At 32.9% G+C, this 17,623-nt stretch overlaps 3 protein-coding genes across 4 annotated transcripts; 1 reads left to right on the plus strand and 2 right to left on the minus strand.

The window, feature by feature from the left end:
* Positions 1 to 715: 715 nt before the first annotated feature.
* On the minus strand, positions 716 to 1,666 carry LOC129915803 (dnaJ homolog subfamily C member 13-like). Of its 2 annotated transcripts, XR_008772372.1 has the most exons (3): positions 1,333 to 1,666; positions 1,144 to 1,276; positions 716 to 1,082 (listed from the first exon to the last, which is right to left on the minus strand). XR_008772372.1 is itself a non-coding variant. In XM_055995490.1 (2 exons), the coding sequence occupies exons 1-2, from the start codon at positions 1,252 to 1,254 to the stop codon at positions 852 to 854; spliced, it is 342 nt and encodes a 113-aa protein (XP_055851465.1). In that variant the 5' UTR covers positions 1,255 to 1,314; the 3' UTR covers positions 716 to 851. The 2 variants fall into 2 exon arrangements, 1 of the variants encoding a protein (XP_055851465.1); XM_055995490.1 differs by lacking the exon at positions 1,333 to 1,666 and having other exon boundaries at positions 1,144 to 1,314.
* A 4,092-nt stretch (positions 1,667 to 5,758) lies between these two features.
* On the plus strand, positions 5,759 to 6,892 carry LOC129916046 (peroxiredoxin-2). Its single transcript, XM_055995807.1, has 4 exons — positions 5,759 to 5,947; positions 6,014 to 6,077; positions 6,138 to 6,279; positions 6,340 to 6,892. The coding sequence occupies exons 1-4, from the start codon at positions 5,915 to 5,917 to the stop codon at positions 6,800 to 6,802; spliced, it is 702 nt and encodes a 233-aa protein (XP_055851782.1). The 5' UTR covers positions 5,759 to 5,914; the 3' UTR covers positions 6,803 to 6,892.
* A 4,414-nt stretch (positions 6,893 to 11,306) lies between these two features.
* On the minus strand, positions 11,307 to 16,788 carry LOC129915342 (nucleolar protein 14 homolog). Its single transcript, XM_055994839.1, has 4 exons — positions 16,219 to 16,788; positions 15,671 to 16,153; positions 11,603 to 13,142; positions 11,307 to 11,540 (listed from the first exon to the last, which is right to left on the minus strand). The coding sequence occupies exons 1-4, from the start codon at positions 16,700 to 16,702 to the stop codon at positions 11,438 to 11,440; spliced, it is 2,610 nt and encodes an 869-aa protein (XP_055850814.1). The 5' UTR covers positions 16,703 to 16,788; the 3' UTR covers positions 11,307 to 11,437.
* Between the last annotated feature and the right edge of the window lie 835 nt (positions 16,789 to 17,623).

Here is a 17,623-nt window from a genome sequence, read left to right on the forward strand (position 1 = left end):
AAGATCAATAAGTATACAGCAATAAAACAGAAACCTTTTTTCACTTTACTTCGTTGAAGACAGAGCGCGCGAACGAAGTGACAAGATCAATAAGTGTACAACAATAAAACAATAAAACTGCAACCTTTTTTCACTTCGCTCAAGACAACGCGCTTGAACGAAGCGGCGCCCGCGACCGACGGTCGACTTCTTGATCTTGTGTTCGATAGAAGATCAACAAGTGTACATATTTATTAGCGGTACTTGCGACCGAGGATGAGGTCAAGTATCTAGCGGCAGGAACAACCCAGCAAACGTAGAACTACAGAAAAAACCGGCGAAATATGTACGTAAAAGAAGTACTTCTTTTCCACTGAAAAAAGATAGGAGCTCGGGAAAAAACTCAGTTATATACTTTCTGTATATAAGAATACGTGAAGCATCTATCTCTTTCTTGCATGCAAGATGAAATGAATTTCCCCTCCATTAAAAGTACAGACAAATGTACTTCAAAACTACATCAGCGAAGCACATCTGGAAGTGCTTCTGATGTACATCTTCCAGTACTTTTTTAGCTACAGAAAAACCACTGAAACTCCATATCTAAAAGTACGTAATTAAGTGGGGAAATTTGTACGTAAGAGAAGTAGTTTGTTCCTAGTAAATCTAAACCTTTTGAAACTACAAATGAAATTACAAATAAACTCTGAAGTTAAAACTTTGGTTAAAGATTTAGATTTATTCAGTCGAATTGTATATCAAAACATGAACGTCTTGTGTGACACTTTACTTCAGACTTCTATGAGGAATGTTGGCGTTGAATTTCTCTTAAATCTTACATCTACGTCAGGAATTTTGGAAATTCTTTGTCACTAAACGAAGGAGAGTCGCTTCATGCACACAACTGTTGAGGGGAACAAAATGCTTTCCTCGCAATTTATTTGTAATACGAACTTGCACATCTTGATTGCCACTCGAACGGACTTCATCCAATAGTGTGGCGGGCAAGGAGTCTCTGACGTCATTTTTATACTCGACATAGAATTGTTGAATGTTGTTTGGATTAGAGCGAACACATCAACAAGTGGTCGGAGGGTGCAGACCTGAGAAAAAAAATAGTACCATCAGCTTCACAAAGAGCAGAAGGGAATCTCTTTAACTTACACTACAAGTCTGTGGATCACACTCAGGTATTGTAGTCTCTACTAAACATAAGATTCGTTTCACTCGTTCTGGATGGCGTGGAGGAAAATTTCGAACTGTAAACTCAGTCATTGATGTCTGGAATTGATCTCCACTAGAAGACAGAAAAATCAACAATTATATAATTTATTTATTTTAAAATAAGCATACCTATATTTTCCAAATCCATGGGTGGTGGTTTTTGTATCATTTTTTTTTTATTTTAATTTTTCTGAATGCACAAGGCTGAGGTTGTGCATTTTGATGATGGAAAGAAATGGTGGTGGAATTTTTGTGGCGTGCCGAAGAATTTTTGCTACTACACATTGTGTATTGAAAATAATTCTCACAAATAACACTGATTAAGACGATATTTATTTTTTCAAATTAAATTGTTTTATTTTGGAGCACAGAAATGTTTTTTTTTGCTTAGCTAATGTTGCTGTGGCTATCAAGGTTTCACTAGAAATGCAGGAAAATGGCGAGCCGCCATTACAAAAGAGAGAAAACCTTGAGCATTGCATACATCGCACTCTTTTCCTCCCATACTAAAGAATTTATTTTTTTCAGGAGAAACAAAACTACAATATTTTGAGGGGAGAGGTTTTGGTAAATAAGGAAACACATACATCTACAAAGTAAAGACTTTGTTGGTGGTTGTAATTTCCCCTAAACTACTGAGGTTTGGTTTGCAGGGAAACGACAAGAACCATGACAAAATATACAACATTTGAGATGTCTCTCAGATGCACTTTTTTCTTCCTTCCCAGCAAACGCAGAACTACAGAAAAAACCGGTGAAATATGTACGTAAAAGAAGTACTTCTTTTCCACTGAAAAAAGATAGGAGCCCGGGAAAAAACTCAGTTATATACTTTCTGTATATAAGAATACGTGAAGCAGCTATCTCTTTCTTGCATGCAAGATGAAATAAATTTCCCCTCCATTAATAGTACAGACAAATGTACTTCAAAAGTGCATCAGCGAAGCACTTCTGGAAGTGGTTCTGATGTACATTTTGCAGTACTTTTTTACCTACAGAAAAAGCACTGAAACTTGTACTTTTAAAGTACTTATTTGGAGCACTTTCATCGGTTTATATCCGTACTGCTAAAATCTATATTTTAATTTCATCTGAAAATAAAAAAAATCTTCAAAACAAACAAACAATTTTTTTAAACAACTATTCTTTAATATTTTATTGGAAAAACACAAAATAGTTTTTTTTGAAAAAAAAAAAATAAATAAAAAAAAGAGATCCTTGGGCACGCGACTGTAGCCTGGCCAGTTAAGAAAAATGAAAAAGAAAAAAATACTCTGCAGTCTGCACTTTGGTGGTAGTTTTTTTATCTTGTTTTGATTTTTTTTTTGTAAATGCTCAATGTTGAAGCTGCTGTAAACTCAGTCAATGATGTCTGGAATTGATCGCCACTAAAAGACAGAAAAATCAACAACTTTATAATTTATCAATTTTATAATCAGCATACCTTTATTTTCCAAATCAATTGGTGGTTGTTTTTGTGTCATTTTTTTTCTAAATGCACAAGGCTGAGGCTGTGCATTTTGATGGTGGAAATGGTGGTGGAATTTATGTGGCGTGCCGAAGAATTTGTGCGGTAGATTGTTTTTTTTTAGAAAATAGTTTTCACAAATAACACTGAGAAGATTTTATTTATTTTTTAAGTTAAATTGTTCTATTTATCTATCAAATGGAGCACAGAAATGTTTTTTTTCTTAACGAATATGTTGCTGCGGCTATCAAGGTTTCACTAGAAAATATAAAATGCAGGAAAAGTCAAATCAATGGCGCGCCGCCATTACAAAAGAGACAAAACTTTGTGCATTGCATACATCGCTCTCTTTTCCTCCCATTTACCAAAGAGTTTATTTTTTTCAGGAGAAACAAAACTACAATATTTTGAGGGGAGAGATTTTGGTAAATAAGGAAACACATACACCTACAAAGTATAGACTTTGTTGGTGGTTGTAATTTCCCCTAAACTACTGAGGTTTGGTTTGCAGGGTTGCACCTCTAGGAATAGTGCAAAACCTTAAGTAGCGCAAAGCTTAATGCAGCCCTTAGTTTTTAAATTCGTTGTCCTTATAGCACATGAAGTCCTTATTTTCAATAAATATTATATTTATTATATTTGTTTATATTCTATTTGGGTCATATACCTACATACATGTAAGACAAAACAAGTTCGAAATTTTCTACCGTATCTGTTTTGTACGACGTACGACAAACCAATACTGAAGAAAAAAAAAGCTGAAAAATACATAGAATTTTTGTCGTAAACGCCAAAAGTTGGCGCTTATGACAAACCACCCAACTAACATTTCAGCTTCGATTAAGGTTTTACAAAAGCTACATTTCAGCTTCTTTTAAGCTTTAGTAAGGTTGTTGGGCATGGAAAAAGGAGAACGTTATACAAGTTTGACCCCCTATAAGAAGTTTAAACGAAGCTTTACAGAAGCCTTACACAAAGTTGAGATTTGACAGATAGCTTCGGAAGAGCTTTTATAGCTCTTTAATACATGTCTTATCGAAATTAAAAAAACAACTACAAAAACAAAAAAAAATTATTTTTTAACTGGTTTTTATTTGATTTTAAATCATGAATTTTATCTTTCGATCTGGAATTATATATATTCCATTTGTTTTTCGTATATCTATTAATAATAATTTTAAAAGTATATAATTTTTTTACCACACCCAGGAATCGAACTTCGTATCTGCTTGGTGGCAGTCCGCCACTCTACCCACTCGGCCATCCTATTATATTCATTAATGAAGTCAAAAACTTAATCAGTTCAAATAGCAGAAATGTCAAAAAAAAAATGTCCGAGCTAAATAATTCAATGTCAAAACCAAAAAGTGTCCCAACTAGATTATTCAATATCAAAACCAAAAATCAAATACTAAACTTGGTAATTTCTCTAAAGCTTCTATAAATTCATTAAGTAGGCTTTTCCGAAAATAAGCTTTTTTCGTTTAAGTTTCTTTAACAGTATTTAAACAACTTATTAGAAGTTGTTAAACAAGTTCGAACTTCTATAAGTAATTAAATTCTGAAGCAAGCTCAATACAAGCTGTATAAAAAGCAGTACCTGCGAGATCTCAATTTATAGAAGCCGTTGTGCTAGTTGGGCAACGCTAATCCGATGCTTATTTTGTGGATATACGACAAAATGAACACTAATTATCTCAGTAACGGTAAACGATAGGACAAATCTGATAACAGAAATGAAAAGAGAACGTTCTAAAACCTATTACTACATATCCAGTTTAAAAAAGTGCATTTTGGCGTTTACGACAAAACAACTCTCGGGCGACGATTTTCCAAACTATTTTTAATTTTTGGTTGAGTTTTGTAAAACAGAATAATTATGGAAAGCAGAATTTTGAAAAACAGAATTTTGAAAACAGAATTTGAAAAAATTATTTTGACCCCGGCAGAATTTTTACCCCAACCCTAATATAGCCTGTTTTCAGCACTAGAGCTCAATAATGAGAAAATTTCGCAAATTATCTCATTTCGAATGTCAAATCGTACCTATAGAAAAAAATTTAATTTGAAATTTGAACTGACTTTATTTGCGAAATTATTCCATTTGGGCTGTAGTGAAAACAGGCTATAAACAGGATGATTCACCAGAATTGTGCCAAAAAGCTAGGAGAAGAAATTTTCTAAAAAGTTGACTTAACTTGAAAAAAAATTATTAAAAATAAAGGCTTGTTGCTTTTTCTTAAAGGCTTGGCCACACCGAAGGGTACATGCGGTAGCGCTACGGGTAATTCTATGAAAAAATTCCACATCTGAACGTTGATGTGTCAGTTTGGAATTTTTTCCATACAAGTACCGCTACCGCTACCGCATGTACCCTTGTACCCTACATGCGGTAGCGGTACGGGTACTTGTATGAAAAAAATTCCAAACTGACACATCAACGTTCAGATGTGGAATTTTTTTCATACAATTACCCGTACCGCTATCGCATGTACCCTTCGGTGTGGCCAAGCCTTAAGGCGGTATAGCGGTAACGATATTTGTACTAAAAAAATTCCACACCTGAACGTTGATGTGTCAGTTTGGAATTTTTTTCATACAAGTACCCTCACCGCTACCCGTACCGCTACCGCATACCCTGCAGTGTGGCCAAGCCTTTAAGGGTAATTGTGCTATACCGGTTTGTAAAGCCAATCCAATTACTTTTTCATTTGTAAATAAAGCTGTTATAAGAAACAGTTTTTTAAACAAATAACCGCTAAAATATCAGGCCGACTTACTCACTCACTTTTACTAGCTAAACCAATTTTTGGCGATTTCGAATTAGCTTAATCTCAGCAATGGTTTATGTTTTAAACAAAATGAAACAAATCGTTTCCCTAACGAATTTCTTTTTTTTTTCTGCAAAAGAAAAGCTATTTCGTGTGTGTATTCGTGTATTGCCTATTGCGAATCTCTCAAAAAGAGTCTGTGATTTCAGGCCAATGTGAACACCGTCTTAAACAAAAAATTCCTTTTGTGGGACGCGCCTTCTTTTACTCGTTATTAAAAAAAACAAACTGTCATCGTGACAGTAGTTGGATTATTTTTTTTTGACGTTTAAAGAAAGTCAGACAAAACAAAGAAAGCTTATTGGTTTTTGATCAAATAAGTTCCATTTTACCGGTAATTTATTGAAAAGAAAATCCTTCTAATTTTTTTAATTATAAGTAAAATACGAAGTATTTGAAACAAAATTCAACAATGTCTACCTTCCTTCGTTATCTAGCTCGAAACGTAAGTATATTACAAGAACATAATACTTAAATAACATTACGTAATTTTCCTACTGTTTTTTGCCAGACTCCAGTTTTGCTAAAAGACTTTCAAAACCAAACCAAAATCACCAATAGGTTATTTCACAAAAGTAAGTAATTTACAATTTTCTTCTCTTCAAACAAAATAATTTAAATCCTTTCATTTCCAGCTTTTCCACTTTGTGTAGCAAAAGTCCAACAAGCTGCTCCCGATTTTAAAGGTTTGGCTGTAATCGGAAATGACTTTAAAGAAATCAAATTATCCGATTATAAAGGAAAGTACTTGCTACTATTCTTTTACCCTTTGGACTTGTAAGTCAGCTTAATTCGTATATTCCACTTAAAAACTAAATAAAACTCCTTTTTTTATAGTACATTTGTATGTCCAACTGAAATTTTAGCATTTAGCGATCGCATTAAAGAATTCAAAGATTTGAATACCGAAGTTGTTGGAGTTTCGGTTGATTCACATTTCAGCCATTTGGCTTGGTGTAATACCGAACGTAAAGCTGGTGGATTAGGAGCTTTAAAATATCCTCTACTCTCTGATATTACAAAAAAAATCTCCTCCGATTATGGAGTTCTACTCGAAAATGATGGAATTGCATTACGTGGAACATTTATCATTGATGCCAATGGTGTTTTGCGTCAATACTCGGTTAATGATTTGCCAGTTGGAAGATCAGTCGATGAATGCTTAAGATTGATTAAAGGTTTTCAATTTGTCGAGAAACACGGTGAAGTCTGTCCAGCTAATTGGAATCCTGAATCTAATCCCGATACAATTAAACCAGATGTAAATGACTCGAAGGAGTATTTTGAAAAGCATGGTTAAAGGAAGCAACATGAATTTTATAAATTTCTTTGTTTTTGTTGTTTCTTTGAAATAAAAAAAAAAATCTATGGGGCTTACATTGAAAACTTATACTTTGACTTCTTTTTACTTGCGATATAGGTACTATAGGGCAAGTTTAGGATTCGTAAAAAAAATCGAACTCGAGATAACAATTTTACATGACATTACGATGATGGAGAATGCCAAAAAAGTGGGTCCGGCAATTCTGTCTGTCTGTCTGTCTCTATCTGGAGCTGCAGCCTAAACGAGTGAAGTGATTTTCTTCAAACTTGGTAGTTAGCAGTTTTTGGTGATTCCCTAGAGGGGAAATTGAAATTTTTTTTTTATGACCAAAACTAACGGTACCTGCCATATAACGGAAATAGAAAAGGTAATTTTTTTCAAAAACGGCTCTAAAGATTTTGATTAAAATTTTTGTGTGTAGTACTACACATAAGGGCCAACTTTTTAAATAAAAAAAATATTTTTTGAACCGTTATTAACGGTACCTGTCATAGAACGGTTTTTTTCGTTTCTGAATATCTCGTACAAAATTAACCCGATTTAAATGAAAATTTTTATACAAAAGTGTGTAAGTAAAGATAATATTAAAATTTTAGAAAATTTTCAAAAAACGCATTTTTGGTTTTTTAAAAAATATTTCAAACTTTTTTTTTGAAAAATCAATTTTTTGAAAACGGATCAATGAAAAATTTTGAAATTAAGTTTTTATGTGTAAATTAATTATTTCTTCAAAATGGCATACCAACTTTTTTTTTGAAAAATGTTAAAAAAATTTTATATATAAAAAATTATTTTTTTAAAAAACGGCTCCTACAATTTTCAAAATTTTTTTTCTAAAAATAACTTTTTATATGAGAAATAAAATGGCATATTTGTTTTTTTTTTTTTAAGATATTTTAAAACGGAGTTTTATTAATTATAAAAACAGATTTAATTTTTTTATACTACTTATGAAATTTCTTCAAAATATCAAATTTTAAATTTCTTGAATAAAAAGCTTTAACATTATAGTTACTTTAAGCATAAGAGCAAGTACGTGCGACCCCAGTCGTGCAATTTATTTATTTCGTATTAAAATTTTAAAACAACAGGCGCCTATTTCATTTTTTTTTTTTTAACGATTTAACGATATTTTCATTGAACAGTAATTATAGCTGCGTTCCTTTGGAAATATTTATCTACTTTTTAGTACTTAAAGCTGCTTTGAACTACTTTTTCAGTATAGCAAAGTAGTTCAAAGTAGTTTTAAGTACTAAAAAGTAGATAAATATTTCCAAAGGAACGCAGCTTATATATACAATTTGCTTAAAGCTAGTTATCTAAACATTCACATTGATTATATTAGTATTATGTTGGCACAAAAGGGGCCTAACGTTTTTACATTGATTTTTTTTATAAGCTAAATTTACATTTAATTGTAATTGTGTTTGTTTTAAATATTAATTCTGCTGGCAGCTTCTTAACTCAGGTTGTTCAAGTCCGGTTGTCATTGTGAAGGTTGGACTAGGGAGGGGGTGAGGCTTTCAGCCACGATAGTGAGCTGATCCAGGATCAGCGTAGAAGGGGATGTTCTCTTCGTCGTTGGTTGATATCAAATCCTCATCCAAAAGTTCCTTAGCTTCTAGGTACCGCTGGTTAGGCTGTCTTGGCTGGTTTATGACTCTTCCTATTATTGGGTTTGGATGGTTGCTCAGGTTCTGTAGGCAACTTCTGCTTGATTGGATAAGATACTTGTCGAGTTTTATAATTTGGGATTCTTCATACAGTCTCTTGTTGTTGACGTGCTTCCTGCGTATCCTATCGTAGTGCATGCCTGTACAGATCCTTAAGATCTTCCTCTCCAGGATTGCTAACTTGTTTAGGTGGGATTTTGTCACCGTGAACCAGATAGGAAAACAGTAGGTGATGATGGCGCCTATTTCATAAAACTATGGATTTTACTTGTAGACTTGTAGTTGCAAGTACAAATCTAAGGAGTTTTGTTTTAACAACATAATTCCAAAACCTTCGTTTTGAGATAAATACATTTTAAAGTTAGAAAAATTCCTCCAAATCCAGTTTTACTTATATTGGGATGCAATTTTTTTTTAAATAATAAAAAGGTATTTACACAAATATAGTAAACAAAATTTAATTCTTAAGCTTGTTATGTTTTTAGTGAGATATGTTGTTTTGACCAAACTGTTTTTCGGCCAAGAAAAAGATTATTTCGAGTTGTGTCCTTACTACTTATAATGGAATTAATTTTAAACTAAGCGCCAGTTTGTTCACAGTCGATTGTCTTTTAATCAAGGATTCTGCCATAGAAAAATCCTTGATTAAAAGATAATCGAGTGTCAACAAACCAAGATTAAATAAGTAAAAAAAATAACAACAGGAACGAAAAAGGAACTTTTAGAATTTTGGACTGAGGTGTGCTGTTTTGACCATTAAGATCAAACATTATTTTTAAAAAAGGAGTAAAGTGTGATTAGGACCATTGAATATCTTTGGAACTATTAAAAAAAATTTTTTTTTTGATTGATTGATTTTCTAAAACGGGACATTGAATTTTTTCAAAATTTCGGTTTTAGATGTTGATTGGTAATTTTTTCAAAATGGAACCGAAATTTTATTTGAATTTTTTTTTTTCAAAAATGATTTACCTATAAAAAATTAGTTTTTTTTATAAAAAGGCTCTAACGATTTTGATTTTTTTCTTCTAAAAATGCTCCTTAATAAAAGAAATAAAATTGGATACTTGTTTTAGCGCTCAATATGATTTCAGGTGTGGTTTTTTTTGCTTTGAAAAATGAATTTTTAGTTTTTTTTTTTTAAATACATTTTCTAAGTCTTTATATAAAATACTCTTAAAATTTTAAGCAACTTGAACCCTAAGAGCAAGTTCATGCGACCCGTGCATTTATTTTTAAATAGTTCTGCATACTTAACTTTTCGAAAAAAAATTGACTTATGCTAACTCCATAAAAATAAAGTGTGGAGTTGTAATTTTCTATTTCATTAAAATGTTCGTGTATTTTTTGTAGTCCGCCAAATTCAAATTATTGAACAATGATAACATTTATTTGAAATAAAGAAAAACAGATGTTAACCGATTGCTTTCAAATTAAATGCACGACTGGGTCGCACGTACTTGCTCTTGTAGTCCAAATTAAATTATATATTGCACTTAAAATATTAAATTTTAAACATTAAAAATTTTATATGCCAAGAGCATAGATGACAGTTTTTTTTTAGAAATCCGAAATGCCATATTTACATTATCCGATTTTTCACGTGATAACGTCTTATAAATCGATGAACCATGGCAGCTACCACAAAAAAGTGACGCCATTTTCTCCCGTTCCACTCTCGCACTTTCGCAGTGCGGCAAAAATTTAAATTCAAAATTAAAAAAAAAAACTATTAGAGATACAAAAATCTTCTATAGCTTATTTAAAAGATAATAACCTAAAGCTTAATCCAAATGACGGATTTTTAAAAATTCCGTCATTTAATAGGGTAAACAGGGGTAAAACGGAAAGATGAAGTTTGGGCTAAAATCTAAACGCGAAGTCGCAGAGAGTTGATTTTTTTTTGCTATAGATAGATGAGACTAATTTAAGAATAACTGCATTTGAAACTAAGCTATAACGTTTTGTTTGAACGTTGTACACGTGTTGGGGCTATGACAAAATGATGATTTTGGGTAGGGGAAACTTTTTTGAGAAAAAATAATAGCAGTCTTATCAGAAGCATTTACAGTTCTCATTACGCCAAATTTGATCGAAATCGTTAGAGCAGCTTTTGAGAAAATTGCAATACCTCGAAAATGTTATATGGGAGTTATGCGTTTTTTTAGGAGATATTAGATTAGATGCACAAACATTTTCCTCAATTAAATATGAAAAAAATTTCTGAATGTGTCTTTGAGTGTACATAATAGTACATACACCCAATTAGGATCATTATTTTGCTCTTTTATTCACAAAAAGTATGTTTACTGGGTAAAGGTACTTAGACCGTCCTATACAAAGTAAGAACTATAATGTTGTTACCTACTTACTATTTCAAATTTTATCGGCCTTCGAAAATCTCTGTTTTTTTTTCGAAAATTAAATAGACCGAGATGGCACAACAATTTTTGAGTGTGTGATAGTATAAAATTGTTGGTATTTTTGAAAAGGTCTTTGAATTGTATGTATGAGATGTCCAAGTCTTGCAGTCATTATAATGAGGGCATATGGAAATTACAGATGAATACAAATGCAGTATTTTTAAGTTATTGTGAGTAGTATAAAAATGGCTGGCACCAAGATGAATCGCTTTTAAAATATCAATAAGTTAAGTTATATGTACTTTACCTAAGATCATGTGCCATAAGCTAAGATTTTTTCTAAATGATCCTGTTACCTTTTTTTTTGTCAATTTAACATTTTAGAATATCCAATTTTAATCAGGTTTTTACTACAAATACTCTCCAAAAAAGAAAATTAAAATATTGAGTAAAAATTAGTTTTCGTCTATTACATCCTTAGATATTTCGTTTAATGTAATGTATATACATTTATATATCCTATAAACTTTAAAAAATTAAAACAAAATCCTAAAACAATAAGAACTACATTTGTTTTATGTCTTTTTTGTTTTTTGCCTCTTAAGTTCATTAAGTTCTCCCTGTTGAACTGAAGCTTCCTGGTATATCCGTTTAACTTTTTCCTTTCGCTCTTGATCACTAAAAAAGAAATAATAAAAATGAGATCACTCCAGCATTTTTAATGAAAAACTTAAACTTACCTTTGAATCTGTTGTTTGATACGTATTTTCTGCAAGAACTCAGTATCTCTGCGAATTTCTCTAACTGCACCCTTTGTCTCACGTCGAATTTTATGAATAAGTTTAACCTTTTCTTCCTTCGCCTTCGATATTTTCGGACGACGCTTATCATCATAAACCGTTTCTATGCGAGGTTCAAAAAGACGAAGAGCTTTGGGTTTCTTTTCAGGTGGTACGAGTTTCTTCAAGGGTTTCTCCACCAAACTCGAAAGAGTAGACATTGTTTTTTCATAATTCGATTCCACAAATTTAGGATATATGTCAAGATTGATTCTTTCCATCATGGGAACAAATGGCTCTGCCAAAAAATTTGAACCAATATTTTCGGAAATTCCATCAAATATATCTTTAGTTAGCATTAAAGCTGAATTAAGAGCTCGAATTTTGAAATCAACAGAGATTGTAGTAGTAACCAAATCCTCTGCTGTGAGAAGATTATCGACTTCCAGCATTTTCTCTTCTGGCTTTTCACCGATTGCTAAGAGCTTATTAAATGGACCCGTTGACATGAATGGTGGAACTATTTTCAAATTCTCAATTGCCCTCTTTGGAAGTGACATATAAATAACACCAAGAAGGAAATTTAATGCTGATGGAACAAAGCGGCGAGATAATTGAGAATACTCTAGTACAACAGTGACTAAGAAAAGACCCATTGCAACATCTTGCCTTGTTCGCACTCGGGCTTTGGATAATATATGACTAATAAAAACGTAGCATGGTGTAACTACGTTATGTCGGTAATCAGAAGTTGTATAAAGATTTGAGACAATTTTAAAAAAGACAAGAGTATCCAAACCTGGATATGATTTACTATTTTTCTTGTATTCTGAATATTTTTCCTGAATAACATCAAGAAGGCAGAGTGATGCCTTTTCCGGGTTCATGTGTATTAAGTCATATAAGAAAGGATTAATTTTATCAAATACTTGAAATGAATGAGATACATCTTCTGTGGAAGCATCAGTGAAAAGGTCATTAATATATTGAAGAAGGTAGGCGAAAAGTTTATTAATCTTTTCCTTAGTTTTGGGATCTAATTTAGGATGATTGCACTTTATGATACGTTCGACTAAAATACCTTGATCATTGGGAGAGTGCTGGCTTAAAATTTCTTTAAGCTCTTCATAATTGGAAGGCATATCTATTGCAAACGGTAGTTTACTATCAGTGCTAGGCTTATCTTGGTTTTTTGGCTTGTCTAAAACTTTTTTTGTTTTAACTGATGTGGGCTTCTTTTCTGGGATTTCTTCTGTTTCAGATTCGCTATCTGACACTTTTAGATCACTCAAAGCATCCTCATCGTCATCCTCTTCATCATCTTCTTCGTCATCATCTTCGTCTTCGTTTTCTTCATTTTCAGATTCATCTTCTGCACTATTTTCATTATTCATTTCTCCATCTGATTCTTCTTCTGCATTACTTTCTTCACTGTTTGCCTTTTCTGCGTCGCTTTCCTCTTCGTTGGCAGGCTTTTTATTGTCGTTTGATAGCGACTCGCCTATAAAAAAAAAGTATTTACGATTCAAATTTGGCTTCTGTTGAAATATTCATAATTATTATCAGCAAGGCTAATATGAGGCTAAGGGACAATGACATAAGAAAAAAATATATAATCAGGTTAAAAATACCATCTAACAAAAACGCGAACGACTCAGTTGGCATTGCCATGTTCAAAGGAGAAATCTTGAGAACTCCGTCAAAGGGCAATATATTACAACGTTCCAACAAGAAATAAGAAGAAAGGTAGGCCTAAAAACTGGCAAACATATTAAGCTTTAGAAGACCACCATAAGTTTAGAAATGGCGATTATTTGAGATTTGCATTAAGCCATTACAAATAGTCCATTCAAAAATCAGCTACAAGACTTCGTTTATTCTGTAAGATAAGTTCTCCAATAACAATAAGTTAAACGGTAGAGAAAGGTAAATTTGAAAATCATCTGCATAGAGATGAAACATGTCATTTTTGCACACTAATGGTAGATCGTTAATAAATATGCAAAATAAGATTGGACCCAAAATCAAACTCTGTGGAACTCTAGCAATCAGATTAAACGAGTTAGAAAATGTGTCACCACATTTGACTCCGGTTTCCCAAGTAGTCTTAAATTAAACGGGCTGTATAGAGAAATGTCTATTTTTGGCATCCCTGCCAAGCTCGTCCCTTTTTGCAGGATGACGATAAAGAATGCACGCTGCTATAACGATACCTTTGATGTAAAAAAAAAGGTTTTAGACAAGGCGACGCACTGTTATGCGACCTCTTTTACATCATCCTTGAAAGAATAATACCGAACAACATAGGCAAATAACACTGCGTGCTATCAGTATCACTTTTGTGAGCAATCAAGCTGAAGCGGCAAAAATTTGTAAATTTGTAAATGAGGGCAAAACCAAGCATTTGCTGTCCTCAAAAAAGGACACTCAACACCGACTCACGTATTAAACAGTTAAAGCTATAACTTCGAGATATTAAAGGTTTTTGTCTACCTTGGCTCCGCTATAAAAACATACAACACCAGCGCTGAAATCAAACGGAGAATTACTCTTTCCAACCGCTGCTACTTTGGTTTTAAAAGGCAATTGACCAGAAAGCCCTTTCTCGAGCAACTAAGGTGTCCCTATACAAGACTCCATGATCCCTGTCCTGCTATATGGTGCAGAGCCATGGACTTTGACCAAGGCGTGTGAAAACATCCTGGATTGTTTCGAGAGAAAAGTTCTTCGGGCGATTTTTGGTCCCGTATGCATTGATGGTGATACGAGAAAAAAAGCAAGCATCGAACTGCTAGGGTTGTACAATAGAGTGGATCGTTTTTGGATTTTTCGTGCAACTTATGGTTTATACATTATGGTCTTCTGAGCTTATTCTGATACTTTTTTTTTATTCGAAAATGGAAAAATAAAAAATGTGTAGGAATAATGGAAACAACAAGATGTTGTATATCTTAGGACTGAAATGAGATATCGGCATAACTTAAATGCAGTTACATAGACTAGTATTTCGTCTAAAAATTAAGTTGTAAATAAAGCTTTAAAGTAAATTATTAGAGTAGCAATTTCTATTGAAATAGGTCAGGGTATGTCAGAGTAACGTTTTTGATAGCTCTTAAGGTTTTTTTTTATAAAATAATAAATACTATCAGGCTGTAAACGAAAGTTGTTTTAGGTAGAAAATGTGAATTTTTCGGAGACTTCCCTATTTTGTTTTTTCTTTTGACGACTCGGACTCGAAATTGGGAATCGGATTTGATCCCAGAGACCATAAAACATAATTTATGAACAGTACGTAGTAAATTAAAAAAGGGCAAGTCAATTCAGCTGTGTTCTTAAACTCACAAAATGTAGATTTCCGTGAAAAATGAGCATTATTACGACACTTCCCGATTTTTATGTTTCCATTGTCGAAAAAGAAAAGTCTATAAACGCTCCACTTTATTGAACAAGGATACTAACGAAGCGAAAAGAGTAAATATGTAGCGTGGAGCGAATGGACAACAATGCTCCGATCTGGAAAGTTTTTCACTCCAATCCACAGGGATGCCGAACAAGAGGAAGATTTCGTCTAAATAAATCAACTTGGCGTTTGAAATTGGAAGAGAAGCTTGTTTATGATGCCCAAATTCACAATGGATTGTAGCCGACTTACGGCGCTGGTCACCTTCAGTAAGTAAGCAAGTAAGAGTAACGACTATGAATTCCGCTGTAAGATTTTATGTTCAACTTAAATTATTTAAGTTTCTTTGCAGAAGTGGCCCTAAGTGATTAACAAACATAGAATAAACTAAGTAAAACATAAAAGATATGTTCGACCTACCTAAGATTCAAATTTATGATTCGTATGAGGCAAGTGGGCCTAATTTAAATTTAAAGTTATTTTAACTTCTTAATATATTTTACGCTAAAAAAGAATTTAGGGGCAATAGAGAAATGCTGATTAGATAGAAATGTCACTTAGCGTCTTAATTTTCTAGGGGTTTCAAGCTCAAAAAAATGTTATTTATGTACCTTCAACCCAAAACTTACCATTCAAATCGTACGCCAATGTTCCAGCTTCCTCGCCATCCGATCCAGCAAAATATCCATCATCCAAATCATCAGCTGAACGATGATTTGGTTTTTCATCCGTACTCTCACCATCTCGCATTCTTGCCAACCTTTCATTTTCCAACTTTTCCAAACGTTCTTTTTCAATGCGTGCCAATTCTTCTTCCGATTTCAATCTATCACTAACCGCACTTCGCGGCTCAAATATCATTTCTCGCAAAGCTCTATCATAGTCATCCGGCTTTGGCTTGACAATATCTTCGGGTTTACTTAGTTTCCCAACAAGTGGAATAAGCTCTTTATAATGGCTATCAAGTTTGTTTGTCAATTCATAGAGTTCATCTTTTTCCTTGGCCGATTCAGCTTTTCGAAGTTTAGTTTCAGCAATCATTTCTTCGATGGCTGTTTTACGATCTTGATGAGAATCTTCACCTCCGAAATGAGCAGCTTTAGTAAAGTTTGCTAAATTGATGGGATTTTAATTATTTAAGTTTTAGAAAGGAAAAAAAACTCTTTTTAATAAATACCATCCAAAATATCTTCATCATCCATATCATCATCGGATCGATTATCGCGGAATTGTTCAATTTCTTCCAACGTTTGACCACGATGAGTAAGAACTTCATCATCATTCAAATTGAATCGACTTGTTTTCTTAAATTGAGACATCTTTTCAGCAACAAAACGAGCATTCAGAAGCTCATCGTTAATGACTTCGGAATTTCTTCCGATACGTCTATCTTTGAATTCATTGCTCTTGTTTTTCAGCATGAATTCTTTGCCAAGTGTTTGTTTCCTCTTTTGTACCGCTTTAGCTCTTGATACACCCGGCAAACCTTTGTCATGTTTGCAGGTTCTTCCAAGAATATTGAATTTTTCTTTATTTATATGCACTTCGAAGGGATTGATTTTTTTTGTGCCGCTACCAGTTGAGGAAAAGGGATTTGATTTGGCTTTTTTTGCATGAACATTATCGGAATTTCCTTTTTTGTTTTTCTTTGTTTTTGCCATTTTTTTTTTTAAATTGTTTATTTTTTTATTAAATTCAGAAGATTTAAGAAAATTGCCTATGAAAAATTAAATAAAAAATAGAATTGTTTTGATGTCAAATAAATGGCACGTGGGAAAATTTTTCGCTCAGTTTGAAGTTCGCTGAATTTGACAGGCAAATAGTAAAGTACAGAAAATGGCTGGCTTCAATGCTGCTTATAATGCACAATCTACATGGGTTAAATGGTTGCGTTCAGCTTCGTATAGGAAAGGTTATCGGTCTAAAAGCCTATTACAACTAGAGCCCAAATGAAATAATTTAGCAAATTATCTCATTTCGAAAGTCAATATACCTGTAGGGTCAAGGAGATTAACAGCACAAGTCCACTCCAACTCATTTCGAGAAAAAACGCATTTTAAAATTTTGTTCTCTATACAATTTAGTACTAAAAGCACACAATTTATTTTTTTTTCAGCAAGGCTTAAATTTGTTTTATAAAAGTTAGGATGCCATCAGATAGTGCTCAATAAATACTACAAGACCTCATCATTAGTTTATTTTTTGACAAAAAGTGGACATGTGCCGTTTTTCCTCTGAACCCTTCAAATGGATGTGTTCCTACATCATTTGGAAGAGTCGTTCAAAATAGGTGGTAGATTGTGTGGGCTTGAATACAATTATTCTGCGGGAAAAATTGTGACAAGGAAAAAATTAAACAAAATGGAAAAAAATTCAGACAAAATGAAGGTGGACTCTTTGATAAAATACTTGAAAAGTGAAGGTGAAATAAATAAAACTCAGAATTAAATCAAAAACAAAAAAAAAAAAAAAATTCAATTTACCTAAATTGAAAGAAGAAAAATCTATGTAAATTGATAAAATTTACTTATGTCGTTTTCGATTGGCTCTCCGGAAGCGTCCGGAATCATTCAGAAGCCTTC

This window comes from Episyrphus balteatus, chromosome 3 (genome assembly GCF_945859705.1).
Source record: "Episyrphus balteatus chromosome 3, idEpiBalt1.1, whole genome shotgun sequence".
NCBI lineage: Eukaryota > Metazoa > Arthropoda > Insecta > Diptera > Syrphidae > Episyrphus > Episyrphus balteatus.